This window comes from Drosophila navojoa, chromosome 2 (genome assembly GCF_054131105.1).
Source record: "Drosophila navojoa isolate 15081-1374.11 chromosome 2, UAZ_NAV_1.0, whole genome shotgun sequence".
NCBI lineage: Eukaryota > Metazoa > Arthropoda > Insecta > Diptera > Drosophilidae > Drosophila > Drosophila navojoa.
This window is the reverse complement of record NC_142890.1, coordinates 15,084,434-15,099,279: the sequence shown is the minus strand read 5'-3', so window position 1 is coordinate 15,099,279 and position 14,846 is coordinate 15,084,434. Positions and strand designations below refer to the sequence as shown.

The 14,846-nt window shown below is 41.9% G+C and overlaps 1 protein-coding gene across 17 annotated transcripts in view; it reads left to right on the top strand.

The window, feature by feature from the left end:
* The window catches only part of Dys (Dystrophin), a 163,089-nt gene that overhangs the window by 111,315 nt on the left and 36,928 nt on the right, over nt 1-14,846 (top strand). For all 17 annotated transcript variants that reach the window (XM_089265545.1, XM_089265593.1, XM_018111938.3 and 14 more), the window contains 3 exons: nt 4,563-4,735; nt 8,875-9,025; nt 12,354-12,477. In XM_089265545.1, the coding sequence (XP_089121671.1) occupies nt 4,563-4,735; nt 8,875-9,025; nt 12,354-12,477 (448 nt within the window). The remainder of the gene's footprint in view (nt 1-4,562; nt 4,736-8,874; nt 9,026-12,353; nt 12,478-14,846) is intronic.

Below are 14,846 nucleotides of genomic sequence, written 5' to 3'. Positions count from 1 at the left end.
CAGTGCAGCGTAAAGTTTGCAGATAAGTCAAGGACGAGTGCAGCCAAGCTTATATGACATACAGATAAATTGGAGTTTATAGTTTCTTTCATTTTCGAGCTGTTTTGTCTCTGTGAAACGTTTTGTATTGCTTTTTGTTCTTCTAGCAACTGCAGCTGATGCCAACTGACTTTTATACCTATGCTTGCGATTGAAATTAAAGTTCATTAGTTAAGAGTCCATTCTATATAGAGATGGAGATGTTCCTTTAAGGTAATAAAAAGTCAAGCACTGTCCTCTGTTTTCCTTAGCTTCTGCAGTGGCTCACGCTCTCATTGCAGTCAAGTTTTTCTTGGCTGCATCGTAAAATATTTATTTATCAATGAAAAATAATTCTTCCTGCTAACAAGCATTCAGGAAAATCCCGGCAATAAAACAATAGTTTACTATTATCAGAAAATATTCTTATGGCAGTGGAACAAACAAATCTTTGCCAGGAAATCAAGAAACCGAAAGGACTTTGCACACATTCGCTTCTGCTCTGGACGCTTTAAGTGCTGCCTGGCCGTATTTAATGCGCCGAGTAAACAGACTGAGGCTGAATCAATAAATTCACAACGGATTGCGTGAAATTTCATTTTGAATTCATTTGACATTCCACACAGTGCTCAGCGGCTCCAAGAGATAGAGAGAGTGTGAGAGAGAGAGAGAGGAGAGAGAGAGCTCAGTCAGGTAGATAATATTTACGCTCACGTTGCTCAGGCAAATAAAGGCAACACCTGAGGTAAACATAATCAAATAAGCTGAAATAAGCGTTGAGCAAACAAGCTGAGCACATTTTGTGTCGTTCGGTGCAAATCAAATTTCAGTTTGCCAGCTTCCAGCATGCGGTTGTTGCCACAGCCGGCTAAAGTTGCCATAAAGGATTTACACGCATCCGAACAGTGGGCCATGTGAATTATGTAAAACGCTCCATCAGCATGTTTACAAGAGGGGCAGGGGTAGTCGTGGGCGAATGAGTGAGTTCTCATCGAGGCCTTTTTTTAAATTTTGTTGTCGTTTCCGTTTTCACTTGTTTTGGGGGGTCGGCAGTGGGGCGTGGCAGTGGCTCACAGTCGCCTCGAGTGAGATCCACTTGACGGCTCGCCGCCTGGGCCCTGTTGACAGCCAAGCAGCTGCCATTGGGGTGGTGTGTGTGTGTGTGTGTGTGTGTGGGTGTGGGCGTGTCTGGGCAGTCTTGTTAAACATTCGTCACTGCTTCAGTCGACAGCACTTGGTGATGTGTTTATTATGTGCCCCTAATATATTTATGAGCGCGTTATAAACGCATTTCCATTTTATTTGTAAGGTCGGCTGCTGTCTCTTGATATTTAGCTTGGCTTCCTCAACTTGTTGTTGTTGTTGCCTTGATGGCTGCAGCTATTATTTATGAGGAAAAAAGCAGCCGCAGGTATCTCTGGCTCTGGCTCTGGCTCTTTTCAAAAATTTGATTTCAAATTCATGCTGACGTTGCAGACGAGCAGGCGAGCATATGAGTTTTCAGTGGCACAGTGTCGTGTTTATTTTGTGCCCGACTTAATCGAAAATTTATCATACGCACTGTGTGTGCGATTGAAGAGTGCTTTGCTGCCAGCAGCTATGCAGCTGCACAACAATAGCATAATTTAATAACTAAATTCGAGCTGTCACAGCTTTAAGCTGAGCGCACTGGCTCAACATTTATTTTTCCGAGTGATTATTAAAAAAATTTAAAAAAATGTCGGCTGGCTGAAAAGCAATCGTAGTTAATAGCAACTAAGCCGCATGCGTCCAGAAGTAGGCGTTGGGCCACGTTCGCTTGGCATTTAAATCACGTCTTGCTTTATGGCTCACACCATTGTGTGTGAGAGGGAGAGAGGGAGAGAGAGAGACAGAGGGCGGGCGAGCGTACGCTTGGCATTTACTTAATTGGGGCTTAAAACTGCAAAATGCACTGCATACACATACTCTCACACACACACAAACACACACACACACACACACACACACACACACATACTGACACATACTCAAACACTTGCACAGCGGAAATGTAAAAAATGAGGCAACAAAGCGTGAGCTAAGCTGCCTTCCTTCACAACTCATGCACAATACTTGCTCATGCATGCACCCACACACACACATGCACAAAAATACCCCAGCTTAATGCTGATAATACCTGCATTTATGAGTCTTTGCGGGAGTCGCCAAAGTCTGCCGCAAAGTCGGATTTAAAAAGCTTCACGGCTTCCAGCCTTGATGGAGAGTCAGAGTCGCAAATTGCGAGCTTTCGTCACGGAAATTAGTTGAGTCAGTTTACGGGGCTGGCGGTGCGATGGGGGAGAGGGAAGTGTGCTGCTTGGACAACGTAGTAATGACCGAATGCAACGGGACAAATTGCTGTTATTAGTGGAGACGCCGTGCCGTTGGCAGTTGTTCCTTTTTATTGATTTAATCGGCTTCGGCTCATGTATGCCACGCCTCCTGCTGACACACACACGCGAGCTGGGCTGCTCATTAAAACTGCTTTGTATTTTTATTTATTTTCTTCTCTATTTTTTCGCTGGAACAGCCCCATCCCTTGGCATCGCTCATTTCCGCTCTATTGGTGTATAAACAATTTTTGCGCATTAATTGAATCGCACGGCTTGTGTGTGTGTGCGTGTGCGTGTGTGTGTGTGTGTGACATGCATAAGCCAAATTAATTGTTGCCTCGTTTCGCACAGCAGCCGAGTGAAAACGTCGTTGGAATTCAACGCCCTTTGACTGCTTGGCTTTATTTATTTCTTGCCTTCCTACTAATTTTTTTCTATTGTTTACATGCAACAAAAGCCATTGGCGCCCTAATGAAGGTTTAATTAGCAAACACACTTCCACACTCGCACACACCCACAGTACAGTGACACACGCACACACACACATATATATGTATTTAAGCAGGCATTATTTTAGAAGCCGTTTCCTGCGCTGCTATTTTTATGTCTGCTCGTATGTGCCACTAATTCCACTTTTAATTAGTTTATTTGGCACGTTGTGTGTGATTGATTGATTGATTCAATTAGCGAAACCAGCTGCCTGGCAATGCGCCCGCGACAGGCGACGTCAACTGTGAAGGATTCTGGGATTAAAAAGCTGCAAATAAACAGCAAAATTCATTGTAAATCCATGCGAGAATTTCCAAATAAATGAGAACAGCCTTGGCAACATTTCGACTTGAGTTTGATTGAAGTATAAGCCAGGGACTAGCTGTTAACGAATCATAATGGATAAATGGTATTAAATGTCTTCCTGTCTCTCTCTCTCTCTCTCACTCGTTCTCTGTATAGACAAGTCCATCTGAAATTATTATGCATAAACGCTTATTGTTGCCTGTTAATTGAATTTGCGAAAAATGGGCTCTCGGGCTGGCCAACTTCATTTATTCAGTGGGCGACTGAAGACCTGAGTTCACATAAGCTATCCCGGGAACTAAAATGTGCTGTGTGAACCGCATGAACTTGGCCACATCAAAGTTAAAGCCCCATAAAACCGGCCCTAAAAACTCACAAGACCCCACATACAATGTGTGTATATTTGTTTAAATATATAGAAATACATATACCTACATATATATATGCATGTGTATATGTGCCTGTGTGTGTGTGGACTTTGTGGGTGACTTAACCAACAAAACCACAGCGAATAACTGGGTACATTTTTGTATGTTGTTTGGGTCCGAGCCAAGGCGAGGAGCAAAACATTTTTAAGCCTTTGCCAGGCGGGTTGACAAATAAAACACCTGCCACAGCGCACAGATGCCAGCGACAGCTAAAAACTGAGACGCACCGCAGCTTGAAATCTAGTCAGGTGGTTGTTGTTGTTGGTTGTGGGTGGGTGACTGTGGAGCTATGTGGCTTTAGGGGTCGGAGGTCACATGCGGTTAATAATTGCAAAGCGAGTCGAGGCACCGGATACGAAATACGGTATACGGAACACGGAACACGGAACACGGGACATGGGACACGGGACACGGGTAGCGAGGCGCTTAAAAACTTATCACTCATGTTCAAAAGTGTCCAGGTGGCAGGTTGTAGGTGGCAGGTGGGGCAAGGTGAGCGAGTCGTGGAGCGCATGTCGGACACAATGGCGCCCGGAATGGCCCAGAGGTATGTGCGGGCTTATTGATGGCCTGCTCGGCAATTTCATGGCCTGCTTGTTGTGCTAAATGGCTGGCTTTTAATCCGCTGCCCGGGTCGCTTGCAGTGCCGCTGGCTTTGTCTAAAAATGTTTGCAGCCATTTTGCATATCACGGCTTTTGGGTACATAAAGCACACCCACACACACACACACACACGCACACACATATGCTCGCAATTATAGGCGGGAAGGTGTGGGGCTAGCATAAACGGAAAATTTGTATAGAAATTGAAATTCAATTTCCTTGCAGCTGCCCGTGCGTTGGCTGAGTTTTGAATAAATTTCACATATACTAATTTATTAGCATTTCCCACACAACTCGGTTTTTTTTTTTTGGTTACTTTTTGCACACTCACTCATTCAGGCTTTGAACTTTACAACTTTTGCAGGATCTGCAATCGGAAATTGAAACCCATCGCGTTGTTTACGATCGTCTCGATGGCACCGGCCGCAAACTTTTGGGTTCGCTCACCTCGCAAGAGGATGCCGTTATGCTGCAGCGCCGCTTGGATGAAATGAATCAACGCTGGAATAATTTAAAATCGAAAAGTATTGCAATCAGGTAAGTGCTTTTGGCCCCCAACTTTCTCCTTTTCTACATACATACATATGTATATTTGTTTCTGGCCCTCTGAGTGTTGCCTTGTGTTTGTATTGCTTTATAATAATGATGTTCGCTAGTCGAGCTCTAGCCGATAACGGTATACATATATATATTTTTTATTTACTTTTGTTTGCGACTAAGCAAACTCACATCTGTTCAGGGAACTCTCTGAGCTCTGAATAACTAGGCCAATAGGCCTTCGATGAATGCGTAAATATATGGAATGAACATCATGATGAAACATTTATTAAAGTTATAATAAAACATATGTATGTGTAAATAATTTATATAAACACATACAAATAATATATAAATAAAATATATACAAATAATATACATATATGTAATATATGTACAATATAATAAGAAATTAATAGCAAAGCCTTTGGCTGTAATGCTGTGTTTGCCTCCCGCTGTTGCCATAGTATGGCTGAGAGAGGCTGTCAGCTTTTATTAGCTGAATGAGTTTGCGTTTCAGCTGCACGCATCTCTAATCTGCATGCTTTAATTCTCTCAGCCAGATAGAAAAGTGTAGGTGGCTATAGCTCAAGGAAGCTGCGGTTGTTGTTGAATGAGAGAGAGAGAGCGAGTGGAGTAGGGTACCTAAGTCCATTGTTGGCTTGATATGATTTCCCCGAACGACGAGAGAAAATACAAGAAGTAGAAGATTTAACGAAAGGTGCTTCAAAGGGAATTAAGTTCTGTAAAGCATGACAGAGTTATTTAGATATTGTATAAAAACATTTTGAGAAACATTCACAATCTAATGCAAAAATCTTTAACTAGCTTCTTTATGCAAATATATATATATTAACAATTATATTTAATATACAGTCTTGAGTCCTTGTAAAGGATCTGATAAATATGCAGAAATTATTTGATATATTCTTCTTTTTCGTTTCACCAAGAATCGGAATTTTATTTCATATTGGATTCGACAAATTATTAACGGATTTCTGCGTCAGATTAAAAATGAATGTTTTTTTTTTTTTTTAGCTAAAAAATACATATGTGCTCTTTCAGCTTCCCAAAGAACTTAAGCCTTACTTTATAAAGGGTAGACTATAGACTATAAGGAATAAAATATATGCTGTTGCCTTTAGGTATATGAGTGCTAAACACTTAAAGTAAATTTGAGGTTTAGAGAAGCTTTGATTACTCGACTCAACATGGCTAAAAAATCGGTTTTCGATTTCCATTTCACCTCCTATTATTAATCCTTACCCATTGGTATTACATAACTCTAGCTCTCGGGCACGAGTGTAAAATGAGAATTCTAAGCACTTCCTATTGCAATATTCCAGCATGGAATCTCAGTTCTTAGCATCAGCAATTAATTCGCTTGTCTAGGGTGAGTGAGCGTGGCCGAGTATCGTGAACACGGGCTGACGCATTAATTAAACCACATTAAAGGCATGTTGTGTGCCATTTGCAGCGCCACAGACAACGGGATGCTGGACTCAAAGACTTTGTGTTGATGAAAATGCGAAAATAACCGTACAAACAAGCCAGTCAAACGAGCCAGGGCCGGCCATCAAGGCCGGGCGACGTCAGTTTACGCGCGGTCAGATGTAAGAGCTACGCCCATAAAAGAGAGCTTGAAAATCAATAAAAAAAAATAAATAAAAAAGAAGAAGAACATGAACAACAAAATGCGTGCAAAAGTCCCGGAACCGGCAAAAGTGACACGGACACAGAGAACACTGTGTCGCTCCGCACGCGCCGTTGATGTGGCCAATCCATGATGGGCGTTGACAGCTGCCCGAGTGGCAATATGATGCTATCCAGTGCAGGACGCGGGTTCAGCAGGTCCTTGTCCGCGGCTGGCCGTGTGGCTGTATTTGTAATTTCCGCATTTCATAAATAAAGCACGCCAGCGTTTACAAATATTGTCCGCTTGCTGATATTGATGCCGGGCCACGGACTGATGCCGCGGCTGACTTGATCGAAAGTCAGGCGAACGGCGCGCTTCTGTTTACTCGTTCACACAGATAGTTGGCGCTGATGGCTTAAAATGAATAATGATGGTGACACGAGAAACGCGGCGAACGCAATATGAATATAAAGTCGAGAGTCGAGGGTCGAGGGTCGAGGGACAGCGCCGTACAACGGTGCGTATGCGCGCTGTGGCAGAGGCAGCCATATTTGAGGCTCCCTTTGGAGCGTTTTTCAATTAAGGCAGCCAAAAACAGAATAACAGCATAACAGCCAATGAATGACACCTTAAGTGTGCGCTGGCCACGCCCATCAGCTGAGAGCAGCCCCCGTTGGGCATTGTGTGTGCGGCCTGGCATTGCCTTTTGTTGACCAAGCTCTGACGATTATTCTTTGTCAGAGTTTCGAGATGCCTTCTATTTACGTTCATTGTTGGCGTTTTGGCATATTTCCGTTAGCCAAGTTTGGCCACTTTCAGCTCTCCACTTCCACTTCCGATACGCTTGCTGTTGTTGTTGTTGTTTGGCCAGCAGCATTTGCTTTGCCGTTTCCTGGGGCACCCCTTGTGCTGTTTGCCTTGGCTGCGCTTGTTGTTTGCCCTGCTGCGCCAAAGATTTGCTGGCTTATAAATTCCAGTGAAATATTTGGAACTTGACTGGCACTTGAAAAGTTTTAGTTTCTTGTTTGTATTAGCCGCGGCCACTCGCTCGCTCTGGGTCATTTGTGTGCATAGTTTCGGGCTTTGAGCTTCTATTGGGCTGTCAAAACTTTTTACTTTCAACTTGGTTTTTGTGGCATCTACAGGTGTCTCAACTGCAGGCTGTCGTCGTCGTCGGCGCTTGAGTTGCGCGAAGATTGATGAACCCACTTGATGTATGGAGTGCCCACATGTGGCTGCTCAGTGTGCCGTGTGGAGGATTGTCTTAAATTACATTTGGGACAGACAACACGGCTGGCAGTTGCTATGTCGCCATGACGAGGGTTGATACACAAATGCCATGCCCAGCCAGCCACGCCCCCAGCTAGCTTAAATGATGGATTTGCTAAAGTATTGCAATGCTCAATCAATGTATTAAGCACTGACAGTTGTGCAAAATCGCAATATTTATTCGCTTGTCAGGCAGCCCTTTATGAATACGCAGAGAGAGATGAGAGCAGAGCTATGGGACATGAGGTGTAATACTTGAGGCTTCTTTAAACCATTGCTGCGTAATTAAATTCGCTTGAATGTTGCTAGGCACAGAACCTGAATCTAGAGAGCATTTAAAATTCACTTGAATTCACTTCCCATTGCCTTGCCCCGGTTAAAGTCAACGCCAGCAGCTGTCGAAATGAGGCAAAGAAATCTGACGAGACATTGTCAAATGGAGAGTGACATGAAGTGGGTATACATTTCGGTGCTTCTACAGATTGCAGACGAAAGAGCGGGGAAGGCAGACAACGAAATGAGCAAACCAAGAGCATTTTAATACATCTTATTTCCCAAGCATATTTCCGAGGCGAGTTATTTCTTTTATTATTTGCATGGGCGAAAAGCGAGAGTGGGCAGGAGTCGGCTGAGGACATATGTATGGCTGCCCGGGTGCGATCTCTGTTCCGGGCCTTGCGTTAATTACAAGCGAGGAACAGGCGAAAATAATAATCAAGAAAACGAGCCGAGGAATTTCGCCAAAGATAAACAGACAAAGCACAAAGCGGGGCTATTGTTATTGCAGAGCGAGGAGCGGATGCAGAGTTTTCAGATGCCCGAGCGGGGACAAAAAAATATGCCCGAGAAATGGACAAGAAAAAAGAAAAGCAAAGAAGAAGAAGAAGGAGCAGAAAATATAATGTCATGGCATTTCACAATTACAGCGAGAGCTGAAATTTAGCATAGACGACAGCCACTTGGGTCGTCGCCATGCCTGGGGGCGCAGCTCGGGAGGGTTTATTAGACGCCCCGCCCTCAGGCAGACGAATAAATGGACGGACGGACGGACGGACGGGCGGACGGGCGGAAGCAGACAAATTGTCGCTGCCATTTTGTGGCTGTTGCTGGGCATCGTTGGTAATCAACACAGCTGCTTGGCCAGTGTTGTAAAGTGCCAAATTAAATTTAATATTATTATCAAGCTTATGTATTCTCCGCTAACCTTCGCACTTTGACCCTCTTCTGCTTACAGAAATCGCCTGGAATCAAATTCGGAGCACTGGAACGCCTTGCTGCTGTCGCTGCGAGAGCTAACCGAGTGGGTCATTCGCAAGGATACAGAGCTCAGCAGCTTAGGCCTGGGCCCGGTGCGCGGCGATGCGGCCAGTCTGCAAAAACAGCTCGTAAGTTGATCCACCAGATAACCTGATAAATAATGCGAAACTATGTGCTAAGATATACGTAAAGTGAAAGCCGTAAGGCGGCGAGCTTAAAGTATTTGAGCTATATTTGTGAAAGGAAGTATATTCTTCTGGCCTGTCTGTTGGTCTGCTAGTCGGAGAGACAAGAAGTCAGTACTTCAATTCGCTGTTCAATCAGTTAGTCAGTCAGTGCATCAGTTTGAGAGCTTCGATTGATCAATCTGTCAACTAGTCAGGTTGTCCTTCGTTACAAAGTTGGTCAATTAATTATAACAGAAAACATTAAAATTTCATCAATCCGTTCATGCTTCAATCAATCAGTCTCTTAAGCATGGATATGTTCGCTCAGTCAGTTAATATTGTCTTTGATTAATTGACAGATTGATTGAAGCATGGGCTTGTTAATTAATACAAATACATTATTCAGACAATTCGTATATCAAAAAATCAATTGTCTGTCAATCAATCTGAACCTCAGCTGAATTATCATTCAGTCAGTCAATCAGTTAGGCAATCAATGAGTCAGTCGATAGGTCTGTAAAGTCATTCAGTTTTTCTATTGTATAACTAATTAAGCAAATATTATATAGAGCAATCCGTCAATCAACGAATGAATTTAACATTTATATTTATTAAATATGTTTAAATTTAATATATATATATTTTTATTTATTTTTCAACAACGTACAAAAAACGTTATATGTATATACATAACATGCATACACACATATATCTTATATATAAACATATGCTTATATATTTAACATATGTAACCACATCAAATATATTATATCTCAATATATAAACTTGTGAACATCTAAGTTTGCTTTCTCGTGAATATAAATATGTATAAAAAAATATACATATATATAACAATTGTATATAATGACTTTAACCCTCTAACGGAGAAAGCACGGGCTTCTTTACGGATTATTCATTACCTACAACCATAAATATTAGTACAGTAGACTGCGGCTATAACAACTACGCTTATAGCGTCCATTAGCTAATGATGCAAATTCTGCTTCCCCGACAAACTTATAAGAGTGAACTTAGTATATGGCTATAGCGTTTATCGGATGTAAAGACGGCCCCTTGAGCATCGTTATAATCGTAGCAACTATAATCATATTTATTGTTAATATATATTTTAAAGCACTATGCACACCACATTCTGTTGCCCTCAAAAGTCTTGACTCCACACAAACATAAGTTGGCCTTAATGTATTTGGGTCTACGCTGAAAAGTATTACATGGCCTAATTGCGAATTATAGAATAATTAACTAATTAGTTGTAGTATTAAAGTAAATGCGTTGCTAGGTGTTGCACTCAGCGCGAAGCCAGTTGGTTCGCTCTCTGAAGGCTCTCAGTGAATATCTAGAGTACTTGCAATAAGCATGCCCTCAATAAGGACGAGCGCAAAGTTCACTCTGCAGTCGCTGCTCATCATGAGCTTGTTTGTTGGCTTTTGCTGTCCTTTTACCCTCGGTGCTTGTGTGTGTGTGTGTGTGTGTGTGTGTGTGTGTGTGTGTGTGTGTGTGTGTGTGTGTGTGCTGCCAACGACCCAATTTGAACCTTTTTGCAGAGCCCTGGCTGCACCTCAATTTGCTCGGCCCAACTAATTGTGTGGAAGGCTTTGGCACAGTCAAGTGCGGTATGCTGGCATTTTTAGTGCCATTCTCAGCCGCAATTTGTAATTTTTCGACTGTACATGTCCCCCTCCCCCCTCTCTGCGTGTGTGTGTGTGTGTGTGTGTGAAGGGTCTCTGTGATTTAATGGCGCATAAAGTGGTTGGCAAGCCCATTTTGTGTGCTGGGCATATTTCGAGCAAATATTTAGGCATAATTATATATATGTCAGGCAAATCGGATTCACGCTTTGTCCAAACGCAGTTGAAATAATTGCAAATCCGCACTTGACACGGCTTACATAGTTACACATTCAGTTTGACACTAGCATCGCTAGCGTATTATCATAGTAAATTGACCCAAGCGCATTTAGTTTTATTGTCGACATATTTGTGCATTGAATTGATTACGAATTTTATAATTGAAATTTGTTGCACACGAACATTGGGGCTCAGGCCTGCTGTGCGTATGCGCAATATGCGAAATTCCACGATATTAATATGATATGATGCGGTCTGTTTATAAAATAGAAACGTTTATCGAAATTAAAATTTATCTAATATAATTTAAGGACTTCGCATGAGATTTCGGCTGAGCCTGTGTCAATGTTTTTTATTGCCAGCTCATGGATTTTTATTTTATTTTGATGTTTTTTTTTTTTTCGGCTCTGCCTTCGATTCTGCTCAGAGTCGAGTGCCACAGCGTATCTTAACTGCCCAACTTGACCGAATGGCGTAGTTGAATTGAAAGTCCCACTTGGGGCTAAACTGCTGCTCTGGCTGCGAATTCTTAAATAATTGTTAAATGATGCTTGTTATGTCAGAAGCATTCGCACTCACACACACGAGTACGTACACATATGTACACATATGTATGCCGGAAATCACTTAAGGCGGGTAGAAAAAAGCAGCAGCAGTAGCAGCAGCAGCAGCAGCAGGAGCAGGAGTAGCAGCAGCCAGCAGTAGAGGCAGGACTTGGCCAGGCCAGTTGAAAATGGGGAAACACTGTCTAACACAGCGTGCGCCACTTGAATTTCACTTACCCCCAGCACACACACACACACATACACCCACACAAACACCCGCTGGGATCTGAAAGGATGAAAAAAATGAGGCAACTTTCACCCTGGGCAGCAGGAGCAGGCTGTGGAAATCTATTGCCTGCCACTAAGTTACGGTCTGCCGGACATTTACATTTCGGCTGCTGGTGCGGCATGGAGTGGAGCTGGAGTGGGGCCCAGTCTTGAGTTGCGGCTCCAACTCACTCGAAAAGGAATTCGGCTTGTATTTCGCATTGCCTTTCATTTGATTCGCCAGCACTTGGCGTGCCCTTTGGCCGCATTGTTGCATTTTTTATTCCAACACTAAATGCATTAAACACGAAATTTATTGTGAGCCTCTTCACGCCGAGCTGGGCTTCCATGAAGTGCGCTCGCTATATATAGATTAATATATTTCCGTCTGTGTATTTCCCTCTCTCATTTGGAAAGCAATTGCAGCCAAATAGTTTATGGCTGGCCAAGTGGCATTGCTCGCTATGATTATTTGTGGCCAAAATAAATAAATCTTTGACAGAAATAATAGTAGAATAATATGAATATATATATGTATATTTTGTACGTGAAAACGAATAAACACGAAGCACTACAAGAAAATCTCATTTTCATTTTTTCGCCTTGCAGGATGATCATAAAGCTTTTCGCCGTCAGCTGGAGGATAAACGCCCAATTGTTGAGAGCAATTTAACGAGCGGTCGTCAGTATATAGCCAGCGAGACGCCCGTTTCGGATACCAGCGATACCGAGGGTAAGTTTTACGGCCAACCATTATATTATTATGCATGGGGGGGGGCAGCAGATAGACAAACCTCCATAAAACTTTGACCACTAAACTGACCATGAATTCTCAACTATTTAAAGCGAACGAACGCTGTGCGCTCGCTGCCTGAAGTATCATCAACGGCAATCGGCTTAGCCCAACTCAACTCAAATTCAGGCAGTTGAGAACTCATCGGGATTCAACAATTGCCTGCTCATTGCATTTGCAATTTGTATGGCAAATCTCAAAATCAAACATCGACACAACATGTACAACTAAGAACTCCATTGAGCTCTGCCCGCAGAGGCTTAACGGTGCTGACCAACACACACACACAGAAAGAGAGGGAGTGAGAGTGAGAGAGAGAGAGTTTTGTGCACGTGAGACGCCTAAATGTAGAGAACTCTGTGCTGTGGCTGGTTCGGAATCACCAATTGATTTTGTTTCATTGCGAATGTTTTTTTTTCGGGTTTTGTTTTTATTTCTCCTATTTTTTTTCTTGTTTTGCTGTGGGCTTAGCTCCTTTTCAACTACAGCCAACAATTTAGCAAATGACCATTGGCTTAGTTGGTGCTGTTCGTTTCCAGCATGCGCACAATGGCGACAGATCACCAATGGCCACGCCCACTGCCCCGAGGAGGCGTCAACGATAATTGCAGCCAAAGCAATTAGTGCGATTAGTGCGCTATTAGTGCCAAACCATCAACAGTTGCCCCCAAAACTGTATCTCTCTCAGTGTGTATGAGTGTGTGTGTGCCATTAAGTTTGGCATTTGTGTGTGTGTGTGTGTGTGTGTGTGTGGCTACAGAATCTGTGCTTTTAGCTGGCATTTAAATTTAACCATTCATGTTTATTCTGCGGCTATCGGCAGGCCGTATCACTGCACAAGCAGCATAAACTGGCGCTCAAATTAAATTAAATCCTTCCCCTTTAGCCAAAATCTCATTAATTTGTTTAGCCCAATTAAATATTTGCCAAATTTCAATTAGAAAATACATATTTATATAGCCTATTAGAGCAGTCGAGCAGCATTGAATACAAGAGCGAGAGACCTGAAGAGGACACGTGATATTTCCAGACAAATCCAATTGAGGCTTAAATTCATATCATCATAGGAGACTTTATATCAGACTTCAGTGATAACTAGATAAGTGAAACTGTATGCAGAGTAAAATATCTGTGCTTCAAGTTTTCTCATTGTTTGCTATTAGACTAGTTAATTGACTTGTTCATGTCATTCTAGACAACATTTTGTTCTGTTTATACAGTGATGGCCAAATAAATGAGACAGCTTGACTAGAAAAAGAAAATCTGGCATATATAGAGAATATCTTTTTATTAAGTTTAGTCTTTAACTCCTATTAAACTCATTAAATTTACTCGGGCCATGCTATTCTCTTCTATACAGTGATGACCAAATAAATAAGACAGCTTGGCTAGAATTAGTAAAGTCAATATTAAGTAGATTCCTTGAACTTTTATTAGACTAATTCAATTAGTTTTTCATATTATTTTATATGTATAAATGATGTCATTTATATCAATCTATGTTCTGCTTATACAGTGATGTCCAAATAAGTGAGACATTTAGATCATAAATAGAAAAGTCTTTCATAAATGTATAGACAACATCTCGTTACAAAGCTTTGATTCTCATTAGACTAATTAATTTAGTTTTTCACATTATTTTAGCCAACTTTCCCAGTCTATGCTGTACAGTGATGGCCAAATTGGTGTAACACTTAGACTAGAAAGACAAATGTGTTTCATATAGAGACAACATCTCATCTAAAGTTCACTCTTTGACTCTTACTAAACTAATTAATTTAGTTTTTGTTTTACCCCGGCTCATCTCTTTGTTACACTTTTATTTTGCTTTGACAGCAAACAGGTTGAATTCCTCACAGCTCCTACACAAGCCCAGTTTTATTTTTCTATTTTTTTTTAGGTTTTTACTCTCCTTTTTTTTTTTGCTTGTTATTTGACCCTTTTAATTGAAATGCTAAAAATACTTTTGCTTTTAACCTACATTGGTTGCAGCTCAGCATTCAAATTGAAATTTAAAGTTTCCTTTCTCTTTTGCATTTGACCAAATTGAATTTGTTTGGAAAAATGGTGAAGAAGAAGAAAAAAAAAGTCGCAATGAAAACGAAATCAACGGCAAAGCGAAAAGTTTTGCCGACGTTCATCTCCATCGAGAGAAGTCCGTCTTCAGACGCATCTGCCATTTCCATCAACAATCTCCTGGCGCTGTGGCTGTCGCTGTCGCTGGCGTCAGGCAGTGAAGCGCGGAAAGAGCAGAAAACATCTATGCGAGATAAACTCAATCTCAAATTGAATTTGAATATTACAACAGT